The sequence below is a fragment of the Natator depressus genome, chromosome 3 (assembly GCF_965152275.1).
Source record: "Natator depressus isolate rNatDep1 chromosome 3, rNatDep2.hap1, whole genome shotgun sequence".
Classification (NCBI taxonomy): domain Eukaryota; kingdom Metazoa; phylum Chordata; order Testudines; family Cheloniidae; genus Natator; species Natator depressus.
The window spans coordinates 158,026,714-158,044,738 of NC_134236.1; the positions used below are offsets into that span (position 1 = coordinate 158,026,714).

Here is an 18,025-nt window from a genome sequence, read left to right on the forward strand (position 1 = left end):
TTGCTGATCCTAAACACAGAAAAAGCTTACAAGAAGTGGAAGATTGGACAAATGACCAGGGAGGAGTTTAAAAATCTTGCTCAGGCATGCAGGAGTGAAATCAGGAAGTCCAAATAACACTTGGAGTTACAGCTAGCAAGGGATGTTAAGAGTAACAAGAAGGGTTTCTACAGGTATGTTAGCAACAAGAAGAAGGTCAAAGAAAGTGTGGGCCCCTTACTGATTAGGGGAGGCAATCTAGTGACAGAGGATATGGACAAAGCTAATGTACTTAATGCTTTTTTTGCCTCGGTCTTCACGAACAAGATCAGCTCCCAGACTACTGCACTGGGCAGCACAGTATGGGGAGGAGGTGACCAGCCCTCTGTGAAGAAAGAAGTGGTTCGGGACTATTTAGAAAAGCTGGATGAGCACAAGTCCATGCGGCCAGGTGTGCTGCATCCGAGAGTGCTAAAGGAGTTGGCGGATGTGATTGCAGAGCCATTGGCCATTATCTTTGAAAACTCATGGCGATCGGGGGAAGTCCCGGACGACTGGAAAAAGGCTAATGTAGTGCCCATCTTTAAAAAAGGGAAGGAGGAGGATCCGGGGAACTACAGGCCAGTCAGCCTCACCTCAGTCCCTGGAAAAATCATGGAGCAGGTCCTCAAAGATTCAATTCTGAAGCACGTAGAGGAGAGGAAAGTGATCAGGAACAGTCAGCATGGATTCACCAAGGGCGAATCATGCCTGACTAATCTAATTGCCTTCTATGATGAGATAACTGGCTCTGTGGATGAGGGGAAAGCAGTGGATGTGTTGTTCCTTGACTTTAGCAAAGCTTTTGACATGGTCTCCCACAGTATTCTTGCCAGCAAGTTAAAGAAGTATGGGCTGGATGAATGGACTATAAGGTGGATAGAAAGCTGGCTAGATTGTCGGGCTCAACGGGTAGTGAACAATGGCTCCATGTCTAGTTGGCAGCCGGTATCAAGTGGAGTGCCCCAAGGGTCGGTCCTGGGGCCGGTTTTGTTCAATATCTTCATTAATGATCTGGAGGATGACGTAGATTGCACCCTCAGCAAGTTTGCCGATGACACTAAACTGGGAGGAGAGGTAGATACGCTGGAGGGTAGGGATAGGATACAGAGGGACCTAGACAAATTGGAGGACTGGGCCAAAAGAAATCTGATGAGGTTCAACAAGGACAAATGCAGAGTCCTGCACTTAGGATGGAAGAATCCCATGCACCGGTACAGACTAGGGACCGAGCGTTTAAGCAGCAGTTCTGCAGAAAAGGACCTGGGGTTACAGTGGACGAGAAGCTGGATATGAGTCAACAGTGTGCTCTTGTTGCTAAGTAGGCTTACGGCATTTTGGGATGTATAAGTAGGAGCATTGCCAGCAGATCGAGGGACGTGATAATTCCCCTCTGTTCGACATTGGTGAGGCCTCATCTGGAGTACTATGTCCAGTTTTCGGCCCCACACTACAAGAACGTTGTGAAAAAATTGGAAAGCATCCAGTGGAGAGCAACAAAAATAATCTGGAGCACATGACTTACAAGGAGTGTCTGAGGGAACTGGGATTATTTAGTTTGCAGAAGAGAAGAATGAGGGGGCATTTGATAGCTGCTTTCAACTACCTGAAAGGGGGTTCCAAAGAGGATGGATCTAGACTGTTCTCAGTGGCACCAGATGGCAGAAGAAGGAGTAATGGTCTTAGATTACAGTGGGGGAGGTTTAGGTTGGATATTAGGAAAAACTTTTTCACTAGGAGGGTGGTGAGCACTGGAATGCGTTACCTAGGGAGGTGGTGGAATCTCCTTCCTTAGAGGTTTTTAAGGTCAGGCTTGACAAAGTCCTGTCTGGGATGATTTAGTTGGGGATTGGTCCTGCTTTGAGCAGGGGGTTGGACTAGATGACCTCATGAGGTCCCTTCCAACCTTGATATTCTATGATTCTATGACTTGAAATGAGAGAATCAGATCATCTTTGGTTGAAAGATTCCTTGGCTAACTCTTATTTCGTCTGCCAAACGAGAACCAAGGAATTTATGTGCATATCTGAGAATTCCTCAGAGTTATATTGGGTAGAAAGATGTATATACTTGCTATATAAAGAATTTATATGTTCAGCTTTTAGTTCTTCTACTTCGCTCAGGATGGAGCATGATGTAGGCACATAAGACATTTGGTGACCTCTATACTGTTCAGCTGACATGAGAACTGACCAGCCAACCAACTCGTGAAATCCATTGAACTGCACGTTACTGCTGTATAGATAAAGAACAGTTTAAAAATAGAAATCTCCTCTTTGTAATGTTCTTTTTTTGATCGTCTTAATGATCTTGGTCTTCGAAGAAAAAAATAATGCATTTATGTGAATGAATGATAATACTTGGGGCAGTGGTTTGTCTATTGTCTAAAGAATTCACTCCATTGTTGCATTAAAAATTCACCTTACAAATTTAACTTTGATCCTGAAAATATTCATGCACACCCTTAACTTCAAGCACATAGTCCCAATAACTTCAATGTGACTACTTCCAGGCCTGGGTGTTAGATGATATTTTATCATCACTTTATTGCTTTTGTTACACCTGGAAAAATTTATTTTGTAGTAGAATGAAGATATAAAAGTGCTGTATAACAAGCAAACAAAAAAAATCCCTTTGTATTTATGGTTGCATCAACTAAATTTTTTTTAATGGCTTCCAAAAATATTGTGTTAAAAAAGGTGAATGATCGCTATAGACAAATACACAAGATCGTGTTTCAGTGAAGAAAAAGGAATGCTGTTGCAGTTTTTTCCTGCATTCTTTCTCAGCAATAACTAGGCTTGGCAGAATTCAATGTTTATTTATAATTTTGATGGATAATATCAATGTTTATTTTTAAGCATTTTTTTTCTGTTTTGATTGATGTAAATTTTCACAGTTGTGGGAAATTATGGAGGCGGGTCAGAAAATAATTATTTAATGAGAGTAGATGTTGAGATTCAAAAAGTTAAAGCTTTATAACAGTTAAAACACAAATTGTCATGATCATGTCAAAATATACAAACTCTGCGTTCTCAAGCAGCATTTTTCTTTCTTTTCCTGTCTGTAAATTTCTGTTATTAAGGTGGAAATATTCTTTGTGTGTGTGTACAGCAAAATTGATGTTTACCGACATTTACCAATAACAATCTAATCCTAGCAATAACTAAAGCATGGATGGATGAGAGCAAAACCACTACACAGCAAATCAGTTAATAATCATCACATTCTGTATACAACCACGTCAGCTTTTAAAAAGTATTACCTGGAAGGCTATCCGATATTACACATCTCATTTGAGGGTGAGGGATAGCTCAGTGGTTTGAGCATTGGCCTGCTAACCTCAGGTTTGTGAGTTCAATCCTTGAGGAGGCCATTAGGGATCTGGGGCAAAAAAATTGGGGATTGATCCTGCTTTGAGTAGGGGGTTGGACTAGATGACCTCCTGAGGTTCCTTCCAATCCTGATATTCTGTGATTTCACTGGGATTTTTCAGAGCAGTGGTGACCATAGCTTATTTGCCTTGTGAAAGGCATGCTGGCAAGACATCTTGCAGCATAGCAGGTTTGCAACTCAATGGCAGACAGCAACACAGTAACATTTTGATTATCGATATTTTGAAGACTTTGTGGAAAGACTTTATTCATTTCTCCACAACAATTGGTAAATTTAAAAATGGTTCCCAGGAGAATGTCACAATATACTGTTTCAAGTTGTTACAGTCAGTGGAGTTCTAAAACACAGGATCCAAAACTACTTTTCTTTTCAGCAGAATCTGTTTCCTCTTCAAACAGTGTCTAAAAACTGTCAACAAAAAACCTTAAAGGTGACCAAATATGGAGGGGTAAAAGTTATTCCTCACAGATGTAGACTCTAATGTTGGGGAGATCCCCCTGTCCCATTCCCTTGCTCACCTCTTAGTCGGGCAAGGCACACGATTCCCCACCTGTCCTGAGTTCTCCTGCCAAATTATTCTGGTTTTGGCAATCATTTTGTCCTATTTTTAAATGTTTTTCATTCCTCTGTTGCTGTTCAAAAGACACACACACACACAAAAAGGAAAATTGACTTCCTATGAAGGAACATCCATGAAACTGACTATCCACAAAATGTTGGCATTGAAGTTAGAAATAGGCAAATTGAAAATATACAGCACCATACCTTTGTGCTATATTACTCCTACATCACTATATCCTACTCTAAAGACAGATGATTGGAAACGTGGATATACACTATTTTCCTTGAAGATAGAGAAATAGTAAATAAAGTAATGAACTTGAGAAAGAGACCTTCAAGTATTATTGTGAATTTTGGTGGAAAATTTGATCAATTAATTAGTCTTTCATCATGATGATCAAGGTTATATTATCATAATGTGCTTTCTGTAATAGGTGTTGAAAAGTTTGGTCCTATGCAGATTATCCAGACTATTTTCAAATCCAGCTGGATGTTTTTCCAGGGGGACCCATACTGTTAGCAATCTTTGTCAACCATAAATAGTTTTCCTACCCTCAACTGGTCCAGATAGTCTGTTCCACACACAGTGTGTAATTAATCCAAATTTGCCTCTGAGTTTCACAGAAAAGGTTTCATCATGCTATCTGGAGTGGCTCATGAGTGTGAGTTCCAAACTCAGGGCAGACTGTCCAGGAACAGGACACAAACCCACAAATGGTTGTATGTTCTATAATTAGATTTCACCAAATAAAGTAACAAGTGTGAACTCCTAAAGGACTATAATAGCCTTAACATGGAGTCACAGACACTACTCTTAGTCTGTCTTGCCACACAGGCAAGTTTGTCTCTGTGATAGATGGTCCCTTCCATCAAAAATCATAACGATATTCAGGTTACTCCCAGTACCAAAAGGACCAGTCTGTTACCCCAAGTCAACTGTATTTCAGCTCTTAAACCAAAGAAAATGCTTGTAGCCTATACTGTAATAAATTATCAAAAGATTTATTAACTAGGAAAAAGAACTGTTATTTGCAAGGTTAAAGCAGATAAATGACTTTGTCTTAGATTTCAAAAGATAATATAGAGTTTACTTATTATAGAAGTTTCTATGTCCTTTAGAGCTAACCCAAACTAAACACAGTTGGAGATCCCTTGCTTATGCCTAGAAATCTCTGCCTTTCCAAGATCAATCAGTATAGGGATAACAATTTCTCCTTAACAGGCACTTTTATTGCCTTCCTCCAGGGCTCATGCTGTGATGGGACGAGAGCTTGTGCACATAACTTCTGTTGTTGGGGAGGAGATAACACTTCTTGTGGTAAACTAGCATTTTACACTTGGTAATGCTTCTCTCTTCACTGTGGGGGATTTACAGTCTTAGGGTATGTCTACACTACGGAATAAGGTCGAATTTATAGAAGTCGGTTTTTTAGAAATCGGTTTTATATATTCGAGTGTGTGTGTCCCCACAGAAGTGCATTAAGTGCATTAACTCGGCGGAGTGCTTCCACAGTACCGAGGCTAGAGTCGACTTCCGGAGCGTTGCACTGTGGGTAGCTATCCCACAGTTCCCGCAGTCTCCGCTGCCCATTGGAATTCTGGGTTGAGATCCCAATGCCTGATGGGGCTGAAACATTGTCGCAGGTGGTTCTGGGTACATATCGTCAGTCCCCCCCTTCCCTCCCTCCCTCCGTGAAAGCAAGGGCAGACAATTGTTTCGCACCTTTTTTCCTGAGTTACCTGTGCGGACGCCATACCACCGCAAGCATGGAGCCCGCTCAGGTAACCGTCACCGTATGTCTCCTGGGTGCTGGCAGACGCGGCACGGCATTGCTACACAGTAGCAGCAACCCATTGCCTTCTGGCAGCAGACGGTACAATACGACTGGTAGCCGTCCTCGTCATGTCCGAGGTACTCCTGGTCGCCTGTGTGAGGTCGATCAGGAGCGCCTGGGCAGACATGGGCGCAGGAACTAAATTTTTAGTGACTTGACCAGGTCATTCTCTTTAGTCCGGCAGTCAGTCCTATTGAACCGTCTTATGGTGAGCAGGCAGGCAATATGTCCTTCTGCACCGTCTGCTGCCAGCCAAAGATGTAAAAGATAGATGGAGTGGATCAAAACAAGAAATAGACCAGATTTGTTTTGTACTCATTTGCCTCCTCCCCTGTCTAGGGGACTCATTCCTCTAGGTCACACTGCAGTCACTCACAGAGAAGGTGCAGCAAGGTAGATCTAGCCATGTATCAATCAGAGGCCAGGCTAACCTCCTTGTTCCAATAAGAACAATAACTTAGGTGCACCATTTCTTATTGGAACCCTCCGTGAAGTCAACCCTGTAAGCCGTGTCCTCAGTCGCCCCTCCCTGCGTCAGAACAACGGCAAACAATCGTGCATCTGAGTTGAGAGTGCTGTCCAGAGCAGTCACAATGGAGCACTCTGATTGGGCTAAAACATTGTCGCGGGTGGTTCTGGGTACATATTGTCCGGCCCCCGTTCCCTCCCTCCCTCCGTGAAGGCAAGGGCAGACAATTGTTTCGCGCCTTTTTTCCTGAGTTACCTGTGCGGACGCCATACCACCGCAAGCATGGAGCCCGCTCAGGTAACCCTCACCGTATGTCTCCTGGGTGCTGGCAGACGCGGTACGGCATTGCTACACAGTAGCAGCAACCCATTGCCTTCTGGCAGCAGACGGTACAGTACGACTGGTAGCCGTCCTCGTCATGTCCGAGGTGTTCCTGGTCGCCTGTGTGAGGTCGATCAGGAGCGCCTGGGCAGACATGGGTGCAGGGACTAAATTTTTAGTGACTTGACCAGGTCATTTTTTTTAGTCCGGCAGTCAGTCCTATTGAACCGTCTTATGGTGAGCAGGCAGGCAATATGGATTGCTAGCAGTCCTATTGCACCGTCTTCTGCCGAGCAGCCATGAGATGTGGATGGCATGCAGTCCTTCTGCACCGTCTGCTGCTAGCCAAAGATGTAAAAGATAGATGGAGTGGATCAAAACAAGAAATAGACCAGATTTGTTTTGTACTCATTTGCCTTCTCCCCTGTCTAGGGGACTCATTCCTCTAGGTCACACTGCAGTCACGCACAGAGAAGGTGCTGTGAGGTAGATCTAGCCATGTATCAATCAGAGGCCAGGCTAACCTCCTTGTTCCAATAAGAACTAACTTAGGTGCACCATTTCTTATTGGAACCCTCCGTGAAGTCAACCCTGTAAGCCGTGTCCTCAGTCGCCCCTCCCTGCGTCAGAGCAACGGCAAACAATCGTGCATCTGAGTTGAGAGTGCTGTCCAGAGCAGCCCAATGGAGCACTCTGATTGGGCTAAAACATTGTCGCGGGTGGTTCTGGGTACATATTGTCCGGCCCCCGTTCCCTCCCTCCCTCTGTGAAGGCAAGGGCAGACAATCGTTTCGCGCCTTTTTTCCTGAGTTACCTGTGCGGACGCCATACCACCGCAAGCATGGAGCCCGCTCAGGTAACCGTCACCGTATGTCTCCTGGGTGCTGGCAGACGCGGTACGGCATTGCTACACAGTAGCAGCAACCCATTGCCTTCTGGCAGCAGACGGTGCAGTATGACTGGTACCCGTCCTCGTCATGTCCGAGGTGCTCCTGGCCACGTCGGCTGGGAGCGCCTGGGCAGACATGGGCGCAGGGACTAAATTTTTGGTGACTTGACCAGGTCATTCTCTTTAGTCCTGCAGTCAGTCGTATTGAACCGTCTAATGGTGAGCAGGCAGGCAATACGGATTGCTAGCAGTCGTATTGTACCATCTTCTGCCGGGCAGGCAAGAGATGACGATGGCTAGCAATCGTATTGTACCATCTTCTGCCGGGCAGGCAAGAGATGACGATGGCTAGCAATCGTACTGTGCCATCTTCTGCCAGGCAGGCAAGAGATGAGGATGGCTAGCAGTCGTACTGTACCATCTTCTGCCGAGCAGCCATGAGATGTGGATGGCTTGCAGTCCTCCTGCACCGTCTGCTGCCAGCCAAAGATGTAAAAGATAGATGGAGTGGATCAAAACAAGAAATAGACCAGATTTGTTTTGTACTCATTTGCCTCCTGCCCTGTCTAGGGGACTCATTCCTCTAGGTCACACTGCAGTCACTCACAGAGAAGGTGCTGCGAGGTAGATCTAGCCATGTATCAATCAGAGGCCAGGCTAACCTCCTTGTTCCAATAAGAACAATAACTTAGGTGCACCATTTCTTATTGGAACCCTCCGTGAAGTCCTGCCTGAACTACTCCTTGATGTAAAGCCACCCCCTTTGTGGATTTTAGCCTCCTGAAGCCAACCCTGTAAGCCATGTCGTCAGTCGCCCCTCCCTCCGTCAGAGCAACGGCAGACAATCATTCCGCGCCTTTTTTCTGTGCGGACGCCATACCAAGGCAAGCATGGAGTCCGTTCAGCTCACTTTGGCAATTAGGAGCACATTAAACACCACACGCATTATCCAGCAGTATATGCAGCACCAGAACCTGGCAAAGCGCTACCGGGCGAGGAGGCGACGTCAGCGCGGTCACGTGAGTGATCAGGACATGGACACAGATTTCTCTGAAAGCATGGGCCCTGCCAATGCATGCATAATGGTGCTAATGGGGCAGGTTCATGCTGTGGAACGCCGATTCTGGGCTTGGGAAACAAGTACAGACTGGTGGGACCGCATAGTGTTGCAGGTCTGGGACGATTCCCAGTGGCTGCGAAACTTTCGCATGCGTAAGGGCACTTTCATGGAACTTTGTGACTTGCTTTCCCCTGCCCTGAAGCGCATGAATACCAAGATGAGAGCAGCCCTCACAGTTGAGAAGCGAGTGGCGATAGCCCTGTGGAAGCTTGCAACGCCAGACAGCTACCGGTCAGTTGGGAATCAATTTGGAGTGGGCAAATCTACTGTGGGGGCTGCTGTGATGCAAGTAGCCCACGCAATCAAAGATCTGCTGATATCAAGGGTAGTGACCTTGGGAAATGTGCAGGTCATAGTGGATGGCTTTGCTGCAATGGGATTCCCTAACTGTGGTGGGGCCATAGACGGAACCCATATCCCTATCTTGGCACCGGAGCACCAAGCCGGCGAGTACATAAACCGCAAGGGGTACTTTTCAATAGTGCTGCAAGCTCTGGTGGATCACAAGGGACGTTTCACCAACATCAACGTGGGATGGCCGGGAAAGGTACATGACGCTCGCATCTTCAGGAACTCTGGTCTGTTTCAAAAGCTTCAAGAAGGGACTTTATTCCCAGACCAGAAAATAACTGTTGGTGATGTTGAAATGCCTATATGTATCCTTGGGGACCCAGCCTACCCCTTAATGCCATGGCTCATGAAGCCGTACACAGGCAGCCTGGACAGCAGTCAGGAGCTGTTCAACTACAGGCTGAGCAAGTGCAGAATGGTGGTAGAATGTGCATTTGGACGTTTAAAGGCGCGCTGGCGCAGTTTACTCACTCGCTTAGACCTCAGCGAAACCAATATTCCCACTGTTATTACTGCTTGCTGTGTGCTCCACAATATCTGTGAGAGTAAGGGGGAGACGTTTATGGCGGGGTGGGAGGTTGAGGCAAATCGCCTGGCTGCTGGTTACGCGCAGCCAGACACCAGGGCAGTTAGAAGAGCACAGGAGGGTGCGGTACGCATCAGAGAGGCTTTGAAAACCAGTTTCATGACTGGCCAGGCTACGGTGTGAAAGTTCTGTTTGTTTCTCCTTGATGAAACCCCCCGCCCCTTGGTTCACTCTACTTCCTTGTAAGCTAACCACCCTCCCCTCCTCCCTTTGATCACCTCTTGCAGAGGCAATAAAGTCATTGTTGCTTCACATTCATGCATTCTTTATTCATTCATCACACAAATAGGGGGATGACTACCAAGGTAGCCCAGGAGGGGTGGTGGAGGAGGGAAGGAAAATGCCACACAGCACTTTAAAAGTTGACAACTTTAAAATTTATTGAATGACAGCCTTCTTTTTTTTGGGCAATCCTCTGTGGTGGAGTGGCTGGTTGGCCGGTGGCCACCCCACCGCGTTCTTGGGCGTCTGGGTGTGGAGGCTATGGAACTTGGGGAGGAGGGCGGTTGGTTACACAGGGGCTGTAGTGGCAGTCTGTGCTCCAGCTGCCTTTGCTGCAGCTCAACCATACACTGGAGCATACTGGTTTGGTCCTCCAGCAGCCTCAGCATTGAATCCTGCCTCCTCTCATCACGCTGTCGCCACATTCGAGCTTCAGCCCTCTCTTCAGCCCGCCACTTACTCTCTTCAGCCCGCCACTTACTCTCTTCAGCCCGCCACCTCTCCTCCTGGTCATTTTGTGCTTTCCTGCAGTCTGACATTATTTGCCTCCACGCATTCGTCTGTGCTCTGTCAGTGTGGGAGGACAGCATGAGCTCGGAGAACATTTCATCTCGAGTGCGTTTTTTTTTCTTTCTAATCTTCACTAGCCTCTGGGAAGGAGAAGATCCTGTGATCATTGAAACACATGCAGCTGGTGGAGAAAAGAAAAGGGACAGCGGTATTTAAAAAGACACATTTTATAAAACACTGGCTACACTCTTTCAGGGTAAACCTTGCTGTTAACATTACATACATAGCACATGTGCTTTCGTTACAAGGTCGCATTTTGCCTCCCCCCACCGCGTGGCTACCCCCTCAACCCTCCTCCCTCCCTGTGGCTAACAGCGGGGAACATTTCTGTTCAGCCGCAGGCAAACAGCCCAGCAGGAATGGGCTCCTCTGAGTGTCCCCTGAAGAAAAGCACCCTATTTCAACCAGGTGACCATGGATTATATCTCACTCTCCTGAGGATAACACACGAACGGATGTTGCTTGAACGCCAGCAAACATACACTGCAATGCTTTGTTGTACAATGATTCCCGAGTACGTGTTACTGGCCTGGAGTGGTATAGTGTCCTACCATGAAGGACGCAATAAGTCTGCCCTCCCCAGAAACCTTTTGCAAAGGCTTTTTGGGAGTATATCCAGGAGAGCCGCGAATGCCAGGGCAAAGTAATCCTTTCACATGCTTGCTTTTAAACCATGTATAGTATTTTAAAAGGTACACTCACCGGAGGTCCCTTCTCCGCCTGCTGGGTCCAGGAGGCAGCCTTGGGTGGGTTCAGGGGGTACTGGCTCCAGGTCCAGGGTGAGAAACAGTTCCTGGCTGTCGGGAAAACCGGTTTCTCCGCTTGCTTGCTGTGAGCTATCTACAACCTCGTCATCATCATCATCTTCTTCGTCCCCAAAACCTGCTTCCGTATTGCCTCCATCTCCATTGAAGGAGTCAAACAACACGGCTGGGGTAGTGGTGGCTGAACCCCCTAAAATGGCATGCAGCTCATCATAGAAGTGGCATGTTTGGGGCTCTGACCCGGAGCGGCCGTTCGCCTCTCTGGTTTTCTGGTAGGCTTGCCTCAGCTCCTTCAGTTTCACGCGGCACTGCTTCGGGTCCCTGTTATGGCCTCTGTCCTTCATGCCCTGGGAGATCTTGACAAAGGTTTTGGCATTTCGAAAACTGGAACGGAGTTCTGATAGCACGGATTCCTCTCCCCATACAGCGATCAGATCCCGTACCTCCCGTTCGGTCCATGCTGGAGCTCTTTTGCGATTCTGAGACTCCATCATGGTCACCTCTGCTGATGAGCTCTGCATGGTCACCTGCAGCTTGCCACGCTGGCCAAACAGGAAATGAGATTCAAAAGTCCGCGGTTCTTTTCCTGTCTACCTGGCCAGTGCATCTGAGTTGAGAGTGCTGTCCAGAGCGGTCAAAATGGAGCACTCTGGGATAGCTCCCGGAGGCCAATACCGTCGAATTGTGTCCACAGTACCCCAAATTCGACCCGGCAAGGCCGATTTAAGCGCTAATCCACTTGTCAGGGCTGGAGTAAGGAAATCGATTTTAAGAGCCCTTTAAGTCGAAATAAAGGGCTTCATCGTGTGGACGGGTGCAGGTTTACATCGATTTAATGCTGCTAAATTCAACCTAAAGTCCTAGTGTAGACCAGGGCTGTGCAAACATTTTCATAGTTACAGAGCAAACATTTAAACATTGCCTTATAACATTGGATATAGATACTATAAGTAGGATTAACACATGCAGCATCCTACAAGCACTCCGTAAAGTCTAAACACAAAAGCATTCTTATAATTCTAATAGCTATTTTAAGAATACTAACACACAGGTAAGCCAGTCTGGTTTCCAGCTGTGCATTTGTCAGTGTTCAGTGAGGCCTGGGGCCCTGGCAAGAGCAGGCACGGGCTCTGCTAGCGTCACAGACATTATAAGGTTTTTTAGCAACAGTGATGGACAGTGCCAGTTTTGTTTGTTCAGCTGCTGATGAAATTCCAGAAAATAAGGCTTTTTTTTTTTCTTTTTCCGCTTTGCCTTTTCAGTTGCTATCCCTGAGTCCAGAGTCTTAGAGCTTCTCTACATGGAAGCAGTAAAGACTACAGAGGTATGAACTGTAGAGTGCATTAACATGTTGCACTCTAACTGCCCTCTGTAAAACCTGCTGGCGTAAACTAAAAGGCACCTAGTTTGTGTTGATGCTACCATCAACATGAATTAGGCATCTTTTTGTTCTCACCAGCGGGGTGTACAATGAGCAGTTGGGGTGCAACATGTTAGAGCACTCCACAATTCACACCCCAGTAGTCCTCACCATGTTGCTATGTAGACAAGCCCTTGGGGGACTTTTTCAATTACAGAAAAATATGGTACTCATAGTCTCAAAAGTTTTTACCTTGTTTGATCTGTTTCAGGTCATCTTGACCATATATTTGAATGCATTTTCAGAGTTTAGTTTGCATAATATAGGAAAATAGAGAGGGGTTATGGTCTCTCAAAATCTATGATCACATCCAGTTGGAATCATATTTTATGTTTCATTGGGAAACATTTACTTAACTTTAAATCAGTAAACTCAAAAATTGCTTTTCTCTGTGATTGAAATTACAAAATGGTAATCCCTTCCACTGTCTGTGGATATTCTACCAGGAGCCAGTACTATGAACAGGGAATCTGTTGGTCCTTCCCTATCCCAAGACTGGTTTAAGGTAAAGCATTTATTTTTCTGGTTTCAGAGTGGAACCTGTGTTTAGTTTGTATTGCAAAAACAACGAGGAGTACTTGTGGCACCTTAGAGACTAACAAATTTATTTGGGCATAAGCTTTCATGGGCTAAAACCCACTTCATCAGATGCATGGAGTGGAAAATACAGTAGGCAGGTATATATACACAGTACATGAAAAGATGGGAGTTGCCTTACCAAATGAGGGGGTCAGTGCTAACAAGACAATTCAATTAAAGTGGAAGTGGAAGTGGGCTATTCTCAACAGTAGAATACCAAGGGAGGAAAAATCACTTTTGTAGCGGTAATGAGACCAATGTAATCAGGGTGGCCCATTTCAAACAGTTGACAAGAAGTTGTGAGTAACAATAGGGGAAATTAGTTTTTTGTAGTGACCCATCCACTCCCAGTTTTTATTCAGGCCTAATTTGATGGTGTCCAATTTGCAAATTAATTCCAGTTCTGCAGTTTCTCATTGGAGTCTGTTTTTGAAGGTTTTTTTGGTGAAGAATTGCCACTTTTAAGACTGTTGTTGAGTGTCCAGGGAGATTGAAGTGTTCTCCGACTGTTTTTTTTTTTTTAATGTTATAATTCTTGACGTCTGATTTGTGTCCATTTATTCTTTTGTGTAGAGACTGTCCGGTTTGGCCAATGTACATGGCAGAGGGGCATTGCTGGCACATGATGGCATATATCATATTGGTAGATGTGCAGGAAGAAATTGCGTCAAACTAGAGGAAATGTGTGGCCCCTAAATAAGATCCCATGCTAACCCAACTTTTTTTTTCAGTTAAATTTTTTAATACTTTAAGACTTTTGTATTCCATTTAAGGAGATTTTTATAATAAACTGAGAGAACTTAATTTCATAATCTTGTCTGATTCTGGAATGGTGAACTAGACAGACAATTTCCCTGTCTTTTTGTTTAATTTATTTGGACATAGGTAAATATGAAATCTTTACAAAAAAAAGATTTGCGTAAAAAAAACAAGTTTATGGTTTGTAGGATAACAAGAAATATCAAAGGTTATTTGAAAAGGTAAATTTATGAAGGCTATTTTTTTTAAAAATGCTTCTTTTAATGTTTTGTCTCCATTTTAAGAAAATGTCATGAAGAGCACTTCAGTGGTATCTAAAGTATTAATAATAGTCTACAGTTCTTTAGCTGTACTTGGATTGTAGTGGTCTTTGAGTCATTGTGTAAATTTTTTTTCTTTGTGTCTCCCATACCTCCCCCTTACTCATAGTACCTGGTTATGGATTACTATGTTGGAGGAGATCTGCTCACCCTGCTCAGCAAGTTTGAGGACAGGTTACCTGAAGATATGGCTCGTTTTTATTTGGCTGAAATGGTGATAGCGATTGATTCTGTACATCAGTTACACTACGTCCACAGGTAAGGAAATCCAGCACTGAAATACAGAGATGACTTTAACACTGCATTATGGACCACTTCCTGCAGTTCTAACTTCACCAAATTCCTGTTGAAGTTAAGGGGAGTTTTACCTGAGGGCAAGATTTTGCTTTAGCGGTCAGTTAGAGTGGGCGCAACTGGCAAATATTGAATGTAATGGTGGCCACTGTATATGTGGCTTCATTTTTTAGATGTTCAGAACTGTTGCCAGGCTTGTTCAACAAGCTTAAAGATATTTCTCAAAAAAATATTTGTCATTGGCATCTTCTAAATCAATATGCTTGTTTTTATTTGTTAAATGTAGATCTTTCACAAAATATGGCTGCTGTGTGATTTGCTAACTTGGACACCAGGCATCTGTGCAGATACCTGGAGGGTGGGTCACATTGCAGGATCAGGTCTTATGCTTGGAATGTGTCTCTTGATTAGTTTCTTCTGTGCATAAATATTTCAAAGCACAAAATTAAGTGTTGGAATTTTGATTTTTTTTTTAACGTTTTGTTTTGGATTTAGTAACATTTCTAGCAATCGACTGTTGATGGCTTTATGGTAGTGACTAAGTTATTTGTGCAAATAACTGAAAGCATTTGAACTTAATTTAAATGTAATGTCAAATGTGGTGCATTAGTTTGATGTATAAAAATGGCTCTTTCCTGCCATTGCTTTTAACACAGTGCTCTTGCTGACTTCAGTAACAGCTTCATAATGATGGCAGGGGCAGTTCCAAAATGATAGTAGGATACTGCCTAAAGAGAGAGAGTGGGTTGTCCAGAATGATTCAACATTGAGCTAACTTTGCTTCCACTGAAGTTAATAAAAAAACTCCCCTTGGCTTCAGTTGGAGCAGAGTTAATTTAACTACGTATAAGCCCTTTTGAAAATTCCACCTAAGACTCCTTTTGAGCATAAACAACACTAGTGGTGATTCATATTGGCCTGATCTCCTCTCCAGAAGTGATCACAACGTTGCCCTTGGGATCCATTTCAGTTTAGCATGAGTTTGGTATGAAGAAATGTCCTAATGATTGATTTTATTTTGATTTGAGGTTGCTCTTCATGAAAGGGTTCTAGCTAGGAGCACCTTGTGATTTTTACATTGGTAAGCTCTGATTTGTCTTGCTTAAGCATTGAAGTAGGCATCATTGGAGTTGGGGTTTGTCAGGTTCCTCATTTCTCATGTGAAATGTGTTTGAAGTCTTGTGACTCACCATTTCCAGGGGAGAAAAGAGCTAGTTGTTCTGTCAACGGACTGAATTTATGTGGAAAGGAGCTCTTTGTGAAACTTCCTAATGGAAAAGACCCATTAAAAGTATCTTATTTATGATCTTTGTGAATTCAAATGATTTCAAGTGTGTGTCTTTGAGAAGGTATGTGTTCTTAAATCATTTTGCACCTGATCCAGAGCTCACTGAAGTTGATGGAAAGACTGCCATTGACTTCAGTGGGCTTTGGATCAGGCTTTTAAAAAGTAACTTGTGTGTGAATTGTTGAGCCTGCTGACTGACTATTTTTGATGGCAGTGAAAGAGCATTTCAGATGCTAGCTAGGTTGCTAAACTTTTTCTCTTAAGTCAGCCTGTAGAGTAGCTACAGTTCTCAGAAAAATAATTGAAGACGTTTCTTTCAGAAGACAATCTTGTCATTCCTGTACTGGTAATACGTAATGCACAACATAGGTGACATTTCCATCTTGAGATTGTTTATATCCCCAATGTTAAATTGGTTTGCATGTGAACTTGTGATACACAATTAAATGGCATCCTATAGGAGCTTTACAGCAACAGAATTGTTAGATTTTAAGATAGATGCTTGTAGGAATCAGTGTATGGACATATTAACTTACCATACTTATTTCAAAATAGACTCCTGGTCCTTTTGTATTATTATTTGTAGCTTTGCCAGTGAGCTGCATGTAGCATATTCATAAATCTTTTCTTTAAGGTCAGTCCAAAAACGACACTTTTTATAATTCAAATAGAAGTAACACAAAGTGTGTTTATAAGGAAAAAAGCTTTTTGAAAAGATGAAAAATTCAAAAGGGCCTTGAGTAAGTGTTAACTGATCAGCCTTTGAAATGTGATCCATTTCCCTGTTACTTTATTGAGATGTTTGCAGCTGTTACAGCAGAAGAAAGGAAAACATTTGTAAGTGCCAGCAGTGCTCTTTCCTGAAAGAATAACCCTGGTGGCCTCCTCCTTTGGCGAGGGGGAAATATTGTTGTGGGAGGTCGAGGGCAGGGGAAAGGCAAAAGAGAACATATATTTATAGAAAGTGATAATGTAATATCTGTTGTGCCAATACTTCTGATGGGTAGGCAGTATGCATAGGGATTTGAACTGTGTAGCTGGTGAATTAGAAACATCATATGTCATACATCTTTCTTTCAAGGTTATTTTGCTATCAAGATTCAGAACTCTACGGGGTTTGAATATTTAGTCTTGCTTTTTTGGTGTCCCAGCTCTTTAAGGACAGATTTTCACATTGACCACAACTAGTCTCATAGCCTGTGATAAGAGCACTTCCCCCTCCTGCCTATATTTCTTATATACTTTTTTTATCCTTATTCCTCATCCCTTTTATCTTTATCCTTCATCCATTCCAGTCTTTTCTACTGTTCAGTAATTGCTTTTGTATTCTAGCTGTAGAAGAGTGAAGTTTTTCTGGAGAATGGTGTTGATCACCATGATAGTTATCCTGCAAGATAACCCAAGAGTTTCACCCAAGCCATTGTTGTCCTTCCATAATGGACTGTCAGGAGAGCTTATGGACATGAAACACAAGCAACCTTAGAACTATGCACCTCTGAAACTATAAACTATTGCAGAACTCCTCAGCTTTGTGTTGCTGTGCTGCAAGCCCTTAGTCAATTTCTGAGCGGGCATTGCTGGATTGCAGAACCCTTATTTGGAAGGCTGTAAAGTCTAGAGAATGGTAGGTGTTAACTAATATATAGCTAGCTGGTGTGTGTGTGTGTATCTGCATTATATATGTATATATGGTGCAGATAGACACGTGTGTATATATGCTTGCGCACTCTCTCTAAACATCTGAAAAGAGCTGCGTTCAAACTTACATGATGATATTTCACTTCTGCTCATGAATTTCAGGGAACAAATTGTGCGGTGTGTTACCCATTTGTTTTATCAATCTCATAAATTCTAATAATCATTAAACTGCATTTTCTAGTAATACATAGGTTAACTACTTTATTCTTGGTGCAAGTCACTGATGCGTTTTGCATTAACCAATGGCATTGAGAGCTCCATGACTGACTCTGGAAAGATTAGTTTATATGAATTACCTTTACTTGAACATGGTTGCATATATACTTCTTGCCTGATTGTGCAGCCCTTACTCAAATAAGACTTCCTTGGGAGCTCATGTAAGGACTGTGTTTACCAGTGGTACCCATTTAATTTATTAGTTTAAAAAATTATTAAATTATGTTCTTTTGGTAGTAAGCCAAGGTTGAATATTGCCTTGTGCCATTTGTGTGTAAGCTGTACTTTTCTGTACAGTATATGGTTTTACATGTAGGCAACAGAAACACTGTAAAGCAAGAGGAAAATG

At 43.6% G+C, this 18,025-nt stretch overlaps 2 protein-coding genes across 6 annotated transcripts in view; one reads left to right on the forward strand and one right to left on the reverse strand.

Moving 5' to 3' along the window:
- CDC42BPA (CDC42 binding protein kinase alpha) overlaps positions 1 to 18,025 on the forward strand; it is a 336,523-nt gene that overhangs the window by 127,332 nt on the left and 191,166 nt on the right. For all 5 annotated transcript variants that reach the window (XM_074949164.1, XM_074949160.1, XM_074949163.1 and 2 more), the window contains exon 5: positions 14,290 to 14,438. In XM_074949164.1, the coding sequence (XP_074805265.1) occupies positions 14,290 to 14,438 (149 nt within the window). The remainder of the gene's footprint in view (positions 1 to 14,289; positions 14,439 to 18,025) is intronic.
- LOC141983886 (uncharacterized) lies at positions 9,918 to 11,508 on the reverse strand. The gene is made up of 2 exons (XM_074946865.1): positions 11,041 to 11,508; positions 9,918 to 10,459 (listed from the first exon to the last, which is right to left on the reverse strand). Exons 1-2 carry the CDS (start codon positions 11,444 to 11,446, stop codon positions 9,918 to 9,920), a joined length of 948 nt encoding a protein of 315 aa, XP_074802966.1. The 5' UTR covers positions 11,447 to 11,508.